The following is a 14,670-nucleotide window of genomic DNA, read 5'->3' on the forward strand; positions in this document are numbered from 1 at the left end:
TATATGTTGTAGGCCCTGTTTGACAAATTTAGTTCAGTTGTAGGACTACTTGTTTGAGCAGGTAACTTCTCACTCGTGATGAGCATAAAAGAGGTTATTTTCTGTATACCTGTGGCTGAAAAGCTCTCAGAGTGTGTTTATTTTTCTCTTGTGAAGAACAGCTTTGTTTATGACTCAGGGCTAAACTATTCAGGAAGACAGAAAGCACTTTGGAGAATGTGTTTGAAACACACTGGTCCTAACGTGGTGACCTTGGTAAAACCAAAGTTTTAGGGACTAATTACATAGTACAAAAGTGGGAAGTAACATCCTTCAGTATCCAGGGTGGTGTGCTAAGACCCTTGGGTGGTCAAAAAGTGAGACTATGATTGCAATATGGCTCTCCAAGCTATGCCTTGCTGTTTCTCACTTCCAACATACTCAATTCAAAGGCTGAAAGGTCTGTCAGATTATCTTTTTGCCCTTGGGATACACTGAACTCCTGAACACTGACAGTGTCAGAAACAATAAGATCCTCTTGAGCTTCACTTTCACCCCATAAAAATTCAGATAAGCCCAAACTTTTTAGTCTTAACAGCATTTTAGATTTTAGACCTTTAGAATTTTCTGATACATAAGAAGTAAAAGAACGGTAATTCATAAATCGAGCACATCCATATGTGCTTTCAGCATGAAGGCCTATGTGTGAGCTTCATTTAAAGATATAATTCAAACCCTCTAAACATGTAAGAATTTTTCTCCAGAAGGATTTAAAGCTACAGCTCTGTGCAACACTTGAAACACAGAAATAATGCAGTCTGAAACAGCAACACCTGTGCCTTTATTCAACTGATCGGACTGATTAAATTCTTTCTAAGACATTTTTCGGATTGCAGTATCAGCCAAAGGAAAAGCTCTCCTGAATCTAATGGTGCATTGGGTTAGTGAGCCCAACTTATGTCAATTCTGTAGTCCCTGGAAGGTGGTGATGGGGCTGGCATCATAATTAGCTGGTTTTACTTTTTCCCAGTTAAAAAAAAAAAGGCTCTGTTTGGTGGCCTGAGAGTGCAAGGACTTCAGTGCAAGGCTTGACAGCACATCTCTGGATTCGTAAGTTACTCTTCTTGGTCTGTCTCTGTCTGTGTTATGACATATTAGGTTTATCTTCCTTTTCTGCAAACAAATAGGTGCTACAAAATTTGTTGCACATTATGAAAAGGCAAGTTTTCAAAATAAACAGAAAGTTTCTATGAATACAAATCAGTAACAGGAAAAGCCAAATACTCCAACAGTAACTTCAGACCTTGTCTTCTCTCTTCTGACATGAAAACAACAGCAGGAATCTCTCCTTCCTCTTCTTAATATAAAACTTCTAAATTCCCCTATTCACCACATGACACTGGAGCCACTTACCAAAACTTTGTGGTTTTGAAAGAAGTGTCAAGACTGAAGAAAGATGACACAGCAGCATCTTGAGACAAAAGACCTGGGAAATTCAAATGCAAAATCCTCTAATAGATTAAAGGTTGCCTTCTGTGCCCCTTTGCCCACATACTGCTCTTACTGGCATCAGTAAGAGCCATGGATATACATCCAAGGATGGATTTTGGTTCTTGGATGTTTTTTCAATAGAAACTCCCTCTTATTTAGTAAAAAAACTCTGTGCTGTATATAAAGAAATTCTATACTTACAAACTAAAGTTATCAGCAATAAAGTGGCAGGCAATCCTCCCAGAAAATATCTGAAAGCATAAAATTATCCAGAAAGTTTAGAAAAAGCCACAGGATGCATATTGGGTTAAAAGAGTTGAAGCCTGGGTGGGAGGAGGAGAGAAGGTTTTTGCAGATGAACCTTCTGAACTCTGGTAGGTGAACTGCAATTTGAAACTTTTTAAATTGCGTAAACAATTGAGGATAATCTCCAAGAAAGAAAGATCTCAGCTTTCCCAGACTGAAACATCCACTTAAAAAGACATGGATGCATTCCGATTCTTCTCAGCCTGCCAAAACCCTTGTCCAAACACACTTGGAAAGGTGGTTTTCATATCTGCATACATTTCTTATTTTTGTGCATATCTATATAGTTCAGATAATTGCCTGCATCGACTATCATGTGAAAATAGATTTTCACAAAAAGATATATGGAACTTTGAAAATGTGACCCTTAATTTAATTTTTTTTTCACCAGTTGAAATGGAATAACTACTAATGTCAGAAACAGCAAATAAAAGAAATAAAAATTACCTTGTACATATTGAAATGATTAAACACATGATCAATGCAACCATCTGAGAAACGACATTTTGCACTGTCCTGGATTCTAAAATAAAAATCAGAAAAATAATTTTAATGAGTTTTCAGGAAAGTAAATATATGACAGGAGGTGTTTTGAAAGACTACCTTCAGCCTGTGAGACCAGTCTCTTCAGTTCCTTTTCAAGAGAACTTGCCTAGAGTAATTCAAAGCAGAAACCTAATTTTCATGCTCTGGGTGTCTCTCAGGAGTCTTTTTCCCCCACAACCACAGAGACACTATGCCCTCCATGCTCTCAGAAAACAAGCTTTTCTGCATAATTGCCCGTTTCAGTTTTTGTTCCCATGCCCTTTCCTCCATTTTCCTCTTCGCTCCACTTTTTTTTTTTTTACAAAAAATGGGAGAGGAAAAGCTGTAAGCAGAAGGGAGTAAACAAGTAAATAACAATTTTAATATTTTGTTAATTTTAATAATTCATTTAAAATATATGTTTAAGGGAATAAATTCTATTTTGCAAGGGACCAGATCCATATTTTTAATGTGAGTATTTTCAGGTCACTCAAAAATGAGGCATGTCAGAATAAGAACGCAACATACCTCCATTGCTCAAGGTTTCTTCATTTGCATTTATCATAAATGGTGAGAGGGGTTTTGAAGCACTAAATGGTTTCTCAGACTGAAGAAACTCATCATCTTTGGTGAGAGATGCTCCATTATGTGCTGGAATTTGCCTTTGTGACACATGGTTATTATATCCATAAGAAAAGTCTGAATCACCTACAAAAAGTGCACATATAACTGTGATTGCACAAAAGAAGAGCTTTGAGACTTTGTGTTAATGAACTAGGGAGGGAGTTAATTGCTTAATCACAGGAGGGGCCCCAAATTGTTATGGGTAGGGAATTGGCAGGTCCAATGTATGCAGGAGAAGATATGCAGAGTAAAGACAAAACTGCATAGAGTATAACATGATGAAGTTATTGAAAGACCCAGGTGAAAGCAGACAGTGCCAGATATTAATCACACCAGAATAAACAGTACTGATGATGACTTTGGATTCAAATTGAGCTTAAAAATGCCTCTTTGGAACAAAAGTCTTTACAAACTCATGTGCTGGTTTAGTGCCAGGAGCTTCATTCCCCATTTTGAATTCTGTTGAGCATCTATCCTTTATCTGCACATCCTGGCAGACAACCCCCACAGAACTTACAAAAAGAGATACCCAAAGTCCCACTAAATACAGTCTGTAATATTGTAGTTTGATTACCTGGTACCTGATCAGGGCTTACCAATATCGCTGTGACTGGCTTCTAGTTTACTGCATCCATCAGGCCAAGGATCATCTACATGGGAGGAATCCATATTGCTGGGAATGGTGGAGCTGAGCCATGAGCTGGAGGCACTGAGGTTGAACAAGCTGTCAAGAGAGCGACGGATTTTCTTCCTTCGCCTGAATACACTAGAAGGAAAAAAGGAATAGAGCTAATTATTCTTGCTGAGCTCTAAAACTTGCAGGAAGGACATGAAAGAACCAGGTTCTGGGTGCTACTCCTAGCCCTGTTCTTTCCCCTGGGTGTGTCACTAGGAATTACTCCTGCACACCACAGTATGTCAGAGAATGTATTGGCAGGAGGGCACATCGTGCTGTTGTGATACTGGAATCTGTGATACTGAATGATATCACAGCTACTGGTCTCAGATACTGCTGTGAGTGTCTCATGCTACTCATGAGTTTCACCCTGCCATATGAATTCATTGAACTTCAACTTTTTTTGAACTACATTTTATATACCTGGCTAAACTGATGTTCTTCTGAAATCAACAGAGATTTTTCCTTGTGTAAGAATTCCAGGACAAGACCTTTTTATTTTGTATATATATGTATGTTTGTGCGTGTGTTTTTTAGATATAGATATATAGACATTTATATGTACTTTTTTCTTGGTCCTTTTCAGAGCAACACCCCATTGGCAAAATGAGCTGTAGCTCTCCTTTTTCGCTATTGGAAACAACTTCAATTATAGCAGCAAGTGTGTACTGAAGAGTTTTTGGGTAGTAAGACATGACTGAAAATCAGGTTATTTCAATCACTGCACCCTCTAAACTAAAGCAACCGGGATGTTCCCATTCAGAAGCAATGCTGATCTTACACCAAGCAGAACGTAGACAGACACAGATACCTCTGGATAAGGCCAGAGAGGTGGAGGCAGTTGCCAACACGGAGTAAAATCTGCACATAGTTCACTTACCGAATTAAATTCTCTTTATATGTAACTCTTGTGTGGGCTGGTGTCAGTGTTACGTTGCCCTCTTCATCAGACAGAAAACTGTCTTCTGTCAAAACGTAATAACCATTAGAAAGCAGCCGAGGGCTGCGGCGACTTGGGGAAAGGGAGCCTGTCAGAGGGCTTGTGGAACACTCATAGGCAGGATGATCGTCCAGAAAGGCACAAGCACAACTGAAAAGGAGAAATGAAAGCTTCTAATTTAGTGAAGGTCTAGACAGAGCAAACCCACCATTTAATAGCAATGAATTTGCATTCGCAGTTGATGCAGGCTGGTAATGACATAGGTTTAAAATATATGTATGTAATGATATTTTGTACCAGGGGGTTTCATCCAGCTGAAGTGTGCCTGCCTCATGCTTTCCAGAGCTTCAGATTACAGGAGGGATACATGCCAGAGGAGCATTTCATGCTTGTGTGGAGCCAGCTTGAGCTGAGACGTGCATGGTGTGTTTCTGTGGCAGCGCTCTTGGCCAAGGAATCCTGCCACACCTACACCTATCTGGGGCCATCAGAGGCATCCCAGTATTTTGCTTCTCTGAGTTACTCTACGTGGCACAAGCTGGGTGCCTCTGAACAGACAGGATTTTTTTGTTCTTTTATAGCCTAGCCATACTTGGAGAAGATTTAAGGATACATTTAACTCTCACAAATCCTAGAATACCATGCAGCTAGAACAACATGACATAAAGTCTACACATGGTGATAACTTCATCCAGCACTGAAACACGATTGACTCTGAGATAAAATTTAGCACAGAAAAATATACTATGTGGTATTTAAAATAGAAGTAAGTAGTGACAGAGGTGAAAGAATCTAAATGTCATAGACATTTTACTTAGTTTAAGTAAAATTGGATTTATGGTTAGTCCTTTCTTCTCAACACCTCCAAGTTCCAAATTGCCATGCAGTGACATCTTTGAAAGAAAGGAAGACACTGGATTGATTCAGTGTCTGACCTGCCTTTCAGTAGCAGGTTTAACTATCCCATATGGCATGTCAGAGAGTGATACCATAATTTCAGTGTAGGGAAAAGCAGATGGAAGAGAGATACTCCAAAACCCTGTAATTGCAAAGCCAGTGTTTCCAACCTCCACAGCAGTACTTCTGAACTTCCATTTAAAGCAGTAATTAAATTAATATCGGCACTACAATTCTAAGTGGCCCAAAAGGTATTTTTACAAAATCTACAACAAAGTAAAATTAAGCGAGTGTGACTTTCCTCAGTACCTTAGAAAAATACGTTGTGAGAGTCTGCGTCTATGCTCTCCATTAAATGCTGTTGAACCTGCAGAGGCAAAGGTGAAATATGAAGGAGTCGTTACCATATTCACTGGCTGCTACCTTGTGTATATCAGAAAGATCATAAAAAAGCTAAAAAATGAAAAGGAAATGAATAGTTGGATTAAAGGAGATAAAACAGATGAAAGAATGGGGGAAAGACATAGTGTTTATAAGAAACTCATCTGAATCAGGACAACACAGAATCAGAGGCAACCAAAATTAGATACCTGTGCTCTGCACAGATTACAGACTTCAGAGAAATAATTGTGGGCACATATACAATAACTGCAGTAATTTTAATGGTGTTTTACCAGAGATCTGCTTCATGCCAAAACCAGTACAGGTACTGGCAATAGATACAGAATAGAATGGAAAGGACACTGTTACCATTACATTATATTTTCAGATGAAAATTGCAGACATAGCACAACAGGCACAGGGATTGTGACAGTGACAAATATTTGACAGTAATATTGTGGCAGGAGACTAAGGAAATAGGATTTGTCTGGATTACCATGGCTCAAGCCTGCAAAGTGCTGCTGGGTGTTCAGCACCTGACAGAATCAATCTTAGGAAATATGTGCAATGGCTATCCATAGGGAAAATTTATATCTGTTATTACATGAAAAGATAAAAGATATGATCTGCTTCTATATTACCTTGCTTCTTCTATATCTTTAGAGCTTCAGACTTACAACACTGTTAGTAAGTGTCCATCATTCACCTCCTAGAGGAGATAAATCTAAGAGAATTTTATTTTTTTATGTTCAGTTATGAGCTGAGGCAAAGAAAAGACACTAAAGTCAGTGTTTCCACTTTGGTAATCTTGTTTATCCTCATTTGGAGTTCAGTTGTCAGTCACACCCTTGGGACCAGGAAGGGTCACCAAAAAAGAGAAGTAAAACTGTCAGGGTATTTATTACAAATCAGTCCTATTGCCCTGCTCCCATACATACTGTTTCTCCTACCCTTTAAAAAAATCACTTTACCATGCAAAAATTATGCTCTAATGCTTCCAAAAGGAGGAGACTACTGGAAGAAATTTGGTGGAGGTACAGAGAGATCAAGTACCATCAGTCAGAACACCACAGAGCAAGTTGTACAAACAGTGAGAGCGGTGGTGTCTTTCATAGTCTGACATAGAGCTACTGTTTTTCACATACAACTAGCTTCTGAAATAATTTCTCTTATTTTAGGCAAAATCATGATTTTTAAAGGAGCAAAAATATTGTATTAAAAACCAAGAAATCCATCCAAACTCTAAAAGAAAATACAGGAAGAACTCAACAGGTAATTTGTAGATCTGGATATAAACTAAACCCAGCAAAATCGCAAATCTTATCAGTCAAACAAGATCCCCTCCACAAGATTTTTTTTTATTAAAAGCTCTGACAAATGTGCCCAAATTTACTTGCTCCTGGTGTCAGTGCAACATGTGATAGTCCATACATCTTGAAAAGGACTGTTTCATACACCCTCGGTTAACAGGGAATATAGATTATCTGGAAAAGACTTTTAAAAGAAACATAAGTATGTTTCATTTTGCCTTGTTTGAAAATTAGAATCTGTAAGATGTATTCTCAGGCAAAAGTGATTGATTCTAGAGCAAATTTGTTTGAAAAGGGATATAGAAGCGTATCTCATGATCAGTTTTACCTACTACAACCCTCTAATGATCTGAGCAAAACTTTCCAGCAACTGAAACCCACAACACAGCTGTATTGCATGTGATTGTTTCAGTTATGATAATATAAAGTAGCAACCGCTAAAAAAGAATAACTTCTAAGAGTAGCAGCTTTCATATGGGTAGTGCTTTCATTAGAAAGTGTTGACACACTGTGATCGCAGTGGCAGAACAAACCACAGTCCTTCTGTTACTCATTTGAATTGTTTCATAACTTTGCAAGGTGTGTCTCTGCAGGATGCTTGTTTATCCACCACCCTCCACAGAAATAAAGTTCAAGATAGAATAGAGTATATACATCTATTTATAAAAGACAGTGAGCAATATACACATGCAATTATATTACTGGGAGGTGATGAATTTCCCTCTTTTCAAGAACAGTTAATAAGCAGTTGTAATTTGCTTTCAAACTGTTTTAAGTAATGATAATACCAAGCTTCTGTGAACAGTCGTAGAACAGGCAGTCCAACAGATTTTTTTGCTGCCCTTGATCATGAAAATTTTTGTCTCATGAATAATGAAAGAGTTCCTGAAAATCATAATTCAATCAATGATGGAGAAAACATGGAAACATCATGTTTTAGACAATGCTGCACAGTGTTCTGCTTTCATTTAATATTCAGTCCTAGTTTTGGGCTATTAATAGCGTGAGAAGCTATAGTAACGACATAAGCAAGCCAAAACAAAGCATCTCAACCACCACTGCACAATGAAGCACTAGTATTGTATCTGTAACCCACAAAATGAGCCATCAACAGAGAACTTTTAAACTATGGCATGAGAAAAGACCAACAGCTCTATGAACTCTCATTAAAAGTGAATCTGAGGTGAATGTGGTAATATTTTATATAAAGAACTCAAATAAAAATTTAAGGCAACAACTCCCCTTGAATTTCAAAACACATAAAAATTCATGTTATAATATAAACAAAAAGTCACAGTCCAAGCCAGTCAGTTTTAAATATATTTCCCTCCAAAAATCAGTGTTCAAGCCAATGATGCCATCAGTTTACAATCTAAATATTTACATTAGTACCTGCCAAAATATAGTGCTAACTATCAAAATAGCTGAAGCCCAGGCAACCAGTTTTATTCCATTGTACCTATCAAACACAAGTGTCTGCAAAGAGAGTTTTATTTGTTCACACATATCAGTTATTTTTGAAGAGCAGTTTAGTCTTTTCTCCCTGCAGGTAATGATAACAACATTCACAAGAACACAAAACTTCCTGAAGAGCAGCATAGAAATGAATCCAAAGCTTAGTTATTCCTCAGCTGACAAATCTATTAAGAGATAAATAAGTCTAAAATCTTCCAAACCTGGAAAATCCATCTCACAATTAACACAATGTGTGCAAAAAAGTTTCTTATGATCAGCCCGAGAGCCTGTTGATGGTTTGTGGAGGGTGTTCCTTTGGCAGCTTCCTGGGAGAGATCAGCTCTGGCTCTTCGGAAAGGCAGGTTATGAAGTCCCCTGTTTCCTTTTGAAAACAGCCCTGTGCAATCAGCGACACAGAGACCGAATGAGGTCACACTTCCTGTAAAGTAGCCTCCCATCAGAAGCATTCGTTTTGAAGATTAAGATTAGCTCAGTGAACGCTCTCACAGGCTCTTGTGAAAGAGGAGATACACTACAAATAACATTTCACTCCAACGATCATATTGAGAACAAAGATAGAACCTTTTCTCATAAAGAAAAGTGACACATTTCTGTTTCAAATTTACTTTTCTACCTCATGCAGTTCAAGTGGTGTATCCAAATCATTCCATTTGTTGAAATAATTGTCAGCCTGAGAGGCTTTGATGTCAGAAAATGATCCCGCTACCAAAAAAAAAAAAATCCATGTACAATAATGACATTTTGCAAAAGCACTATTGTACAGAAGATGCTTTTGCTGGGAGTTCAGAGTTGTTTAAGTTTCATGGTCAAAAACATAATTGCAAATATATACCATGCAATGTTAATATAAATTCCATTGAAAGGAGAAATGAATAAAGCCACTTGTAAACATATTCATTGTTGTATTCTATAGGTTTCATACTGTGTAAGGTATCAATCCATCATACCTTGAAGTATACAAAAATAAAGTCAAATCCACATAAGAGAAATGGAGCCTGAATAAGATGTCCTGGCAATCAAAAGGATTTGGCTGTAGAACTATTACACACAAAAGTAATATAAATCGGTTGCCTGACACTGAAGAATTGTACAGCCTTAGGGGGTAAAACTTCATCTCCAAATAGATAAAATATTCCACTAGTTATGTCTCTAGATGTATCTATGTATCACTGACAAAAGAAGAAAACATAAATCTAGTAAAATATGATTGATTTGATTTAATGATAGTTTGTGGAGTTTTTTCCCCTTGCAGAAGGTAAAATATTTCTGCTGATAAAAGGAATATAAAAATCTCACCGCACAGAAAAGAAAACAAAAATAGGAATTAGGCAATTAGGATGTTGCAAAAGACCTTCTGTTTGAGAGTTAAACTAAAATGAACATTTTATGGTCCTTTTGCTCAAACATGAAAACACAGGATCATATTCGATCTTCACATCAGTTCTTTTAATTTAGTGCAATTATGCCCATGAGGAAATTTAGTCCAACACTATTTCCATGGATGCATCACAGCAGCATTTCCCTGGCCACCCTGTCTCTCTACAGGCAATGAATATAAATTCCCAATGATCTTTAAAAGTAGGTCACCTACAGAAGGATTTTTTTTACACACTAATTTACTCCTTGGGCATATTTTTGGTTTCTTTTCATATTCTTCTCAACAGAAAGCAGTTAATTCCAATCTTGGACTGCTTTTGGAAGGACTGCTTTTTTGAAGGTCCTGTTTGTCTATATAGTTAAAATATATTGTGTCTACATCATGTTTAGACTTGGAAGTGTTTTCTTTTTTAATCACTACTATTTGTATCTGAAACTCACTGTTCCACAAGCATTTGATGCATAAACTTTGTGCATTGGTGAATATTTTATAGATGAGTGCTTGATTATAGTTAGTACACACACACAAGAGTATATATACAGCTTTTTCTGTTCCCCTCTCTGTTGGTCCTCAAATTTCCCACCTCACCCCAAGCCCCGTCTCAACCACCAGGTTTCAGATTCTACAAAATGAGTAGAGCAACAAGATCACTTGCTGTGCAGTAGTTTTGTGCAACTCACAAAGGGAAGGAAATGAAAAATTACAATACTAAACACTACCCATCTTTCTACTCTTCTCCGAGGCTTACTCTACTTTTGATGCACCATATTGTGCTGGGTCTGACAGTCCAAGAGGGGAGAGGCTGGGGCAGCAAGGTGCTCCTTGGGAAAGGTCCAACAGGGAGTCCCTTCCTCTTTAGTCCTTAACTCAGGTTCCCACCTGACTTTGTGCCCCTGGATTCCTCTGGGCTGATGGCTGCTGCAATGGGAACAGCTGGGGCAGGGCATTCTTTGGGCTCCCCCTCACACTGTTGTCTCTCTGAGCTCCTCTGTGGGTGTGCAAATGAGCTTTTAGCACATATTACACCATAACTCTGCCATCTCAGCAACCCACTGCAACTCAATGCAGTGCACTATTAAGCTAAACACACAATTTTCAGGAAGGGTATTTTCCTGGTAGAGTTAATTGGCTGTGGTGGAGGGAGTAGAGTGCTTATTGACTGAATGCAACTGAAAGTAATCTGATGCTTCTGTAACTCTCTTTGAACCTCCTGGAAACCTCGCAGCCTTTAGCTTTTCCACCAGCTTGAGTGATCAAATCAGGCCATTTGTCCCATATCACAGAGCTGTGCTAATACTTTTTATATAGTATTCAACAAGTAAAAAATATTCTGAGATATCTGAAATTTAATTGAAAAATTAAAAAAAAAATCCCCCAAAATGGCAGGGGAAGGGCTGACCATGAGAACCTCAGAGCAGCAACACTGGGTCAAAATGAAGGTCTATGAAACTGTCCTTGCCTGCAGTCTTGCTGCATGGAAAATTAAGACCCATTTCCATACACCTTCATGAATGATAACATTTTAAGCTAAGTGCATTCCTTTATGCAGCAGAAATACTTAGCAATGTTTGAGGTACCCTGGTAATTTAAGAAAAAAATAATCTCACAAACCTAGACATTTAATTTCAATTTTAAGAGAAGGCTGATCCTGCATTAAGTTAGCATTACATTGTAAGTTACAGAACTGACACATCATAAATGATTTTAATAACCTTATCAGGTCAGCTGTATGAACAAAGATTAATTTGCTTTAATGAGGAACAAAGTAATTTTTAATGTCATCAGGTGGCAACTCCGTCATACTCTATCAGAGACTTTCTTAGATTCAGGCTTGATTTCTTTTCTCCCCAAAATTAATTATTTTAGCTTAATTATTCCTGCAAAACAGGCAACAAAGGGCATTTTTTTTGTTTGCATGGTGGAGTACAATGCATAGACCTGTAAAACTTGGAATTAGCTCTGAGCTTGCTGATACACCCATGCTGCTTGGATCTCAACAAGAGCTTACCTGCAATAATGCTGTGTCAGCTACCTCTGTAGTAGCACACAGATAGAAAAAAAGTGTTTAGAAAAGATCTAAATCAAGTGAACCTGCAATGTACAGTGATATTTCTCTGTACAAAGCCATGACCAGTCTGTGTTGTATCTCCTTGCTCTTTGATTATATGGTAGCAGAGGGAAATTTCCTTGATATTTAACTTGTTGTAGACATGGCAAAATGCCACATCATGAGCAGTGCAATAGTAGATACGGGGAAAATAAAAGAAGTGCTTCCATTAGAGTCTGCAGCTCCCTGACCTGGCATCTGAAAATACTGCTTTAAAAATTTTATGAGAGAAAGAAAATAAAAGGAAGAGGCTCAAATCCATCAGCCAAAGCAGAATTTAGTCAAGGTTTCTAATAGAACTCAGGTGGGTCCTCATTAGAATTCTTCATAAATTTCCTCACAAGGAGAACTGACTGTACTGAACAAGAAGGTAGGAACACTAAAAAACACTAAGAAAAGCAACAAACACACAAATCTGTACTAAAAGCTGTCTGACTTATTTTTATTAAGAATGAAAAAAGTTCATGAATCAGCACACTGCACTGTCTGCAGTGACTAGAAGCAGTCAGGACAGAGTCAGCTCCTCACCAGTTGTTCTCCAGCAGCACCTTATTTGCAGAGAATAGAAACATTATTGCACCAATTGCTGGTCTGAGTGGAGAATGAGTGGGAAGAGTTTTGATGTGGCAGGTGTGAATGGTGTATGGCTTGTTCCTAAGTAGCAGGTCATCAAGCTTCCAGCACAAATCTACATGACACATTTTAGGACACCCAGACTGAGAGGGAAAGGACAAGGACTAAAGCAGGTAGGACAGGATGGGGAGATTGCTTATTCTCAGCTCTAAAGGGTGTAAAAGATCATGTCCACACACATCACTATGTGGTCAACCCAGGAAGAACTCATAAGACATGGTGGAGACTTGATTGCCCATGTTCCTTGTCTTCCATGTCACTGCAGTTAATGCTGGACAGACCACCTGCATAGCAGCACCTTGGGGGCTGAAAGCTGAACAGGCCACTTAGATACATGCAGCTTTAGGGACCTTCTAGGTGCTCTAACTAGATACGTAAAATCTCAGTCTTTGGTTGTGAGTTTCCTTGTGACATTTTGAGTCCCAAAATGAAAATTAATATTCCTCTGGAGATGGTGCTGCACTGCTGCTCACTGTACCTGAGAACCTGTGCAGTTTCTGTGACAATCCTGATGTGATCTACATGGACCAGAGGGTCTTGTACCAATGTACTGTGAAGGCTTTTGGCCAACATATAACTATAAAGGATCATAGCATGCTTTATATATATTGAAAACCTACAGTTGGGAGGTGTTGGTACCACTCATTCCTGAGACAACAGTACTGGCAAAATACTGATCATACTGATGTCGTGGTCATTTCTATAGTAAATCAAACTGAGTGAGGCACAAATGAAGACATAACAACTGACAGTGATACACTAATGACATTCTTTAAAATGCCTGTCTTTACACAGTGCCCTTATCAGTTGTGTCTCTGTTTGTAAATAACCACTGTAGTCTGACAGTGACCGAGTTCCCTTCTGCCTGTCTACCAGTACTTAAGCGAAGTCTAAATTTGTGAAACTGGTACCGAGAATCCACCGGCCTTTCTTGGAACTGTTTGCAATTTTTCCAGCCATGCTTGTGCCATATTTGCATTTTCACCTGGATTCAAACTGATGTCCTGGACTAATTCAATGTCTAGGGAAAGGCAAAGGCACAAGGAGCCTCGGTATCCAGGGAAGGATCACGGCACGCTAGAGGCAGAGTGGTTTTACAGCTTGGATGCTCTCCAGCATTGCATAAAGATGAAGGATTTGAATGTGGCCTACAAGGCAATTAAGGACAGAGAGCAGAACTCTGATAGCCTTCCAGGAACCTGCCCATGTGATGCCAGCACAGACACAATGGCCAAGTATCAAGAAACAAGTGACTCCTGCCATGAACACATGCTCCCATGAACAAATGCTTTGCAAGCATTTTACTGGCAGGGTTGGGCACTAAGGGCTAATCTCAAAATCAACCACTACCCTTCAGCCCCTGAGGACATCCCAGTTTTCACAGGACCACGAAGAAGACAGGAAAATATCACATTAGTTTTACAAAGTGATTGGTATTGCCTGCTGGCAGATGTGATGAATACTTTTTCATTCTTACTCCTGGACTCCGCCAGGTTGGAGATGTGAGTTTGGGAGTTCTGTTTTCCTTCAATCCAAGTTGCAAAGTCTCTCTACGCATTAACACTGTCTATCTGACTACAAGCCCATCCTTGCCAGGCTACAGGGTTTGCAGTGCTTTGCCTGTTAGGCTCTCCTTTCCCCATACAGGACTCCCCAATATCATTATGATGCTGATAAACATCCCATTGCTGAGTGCTCAGACAGCGCCTCCAACTCAGCCGTTGCCTTGTCAGGACGTTCCTTACCCACCCTGAGGTCTGTTCTCAGAAATGGCAAACTATGAAAAACACACCACTGAGATATGTTTGTAAGCCAAGGGCGCTGTTGATCCACCATAAAGTATATGCTGAATTTAAATCTCACAGAGAAATAATCTAGGAAATCAGTGCATTGAGCAGGTATGATTAGTATAGCTTTTGTTCAGCCCTGCTCTCATCAAGGCTTTGA

At 38.8% G+C, this 14,670-nt stretch overlaps 1 protein-coding gene across 2 annotated transcripts; it reads right to left on the minus strand.

Annotated features, from left to right (window-relative positions):
• Positions 1-798: 798 nt before the first annotated feature.
• TMEM71 (transmembrane protein 71) lies at positions 799-8,910 on the minus strand. 2 transcript variants are annotated; one of them, XM_027684481.1, is made up of 9 exons: positions 8,806-8,910; positions 5,748-5,805; positions 4,482-4,691; positions 3,522-3,691; positions 2,830-3,009; positions 2,224-2,299; positions 1,672-1,721; positions 1,393-1,465; positions 799-1,152 (listed from the first exon to the last, which is right to left on the minus strand). In XM_027684481.1, coding segments are annotated over exons 1-9 (831 nt in total). In that variant the 5' UTR covers positions 8,819-8,910; the 3' UTR covers positions 799-1,151. The 2 variants fall into 2 exon arrangements, with proteins under 2 accessions (XP_027540282.1, XP_027540281.1); XM_027684480.1 differs by having other exon boundaries at positions 799-1,465.
• Between the last annotated feature and the right edge of the window lie 5,760 nt (positions 8,911-14,670).

This window comes from Neopelma chrysocephalum, unplaced genomic scaffold (assembly GCF_003984885.1).
Source record: "Neopelma chrysocephalum unplaced genomic scaffold, ASM398488v2 Primary Assembly neopelma1_66, whole genome shotgun sequence".
Taxonomy (NCBI): Eukaryota; Metazoa; Chordata; class Aves; order Passeriformes; family Pipridae; genus Neopelma; species Neopelma chrysocephalum.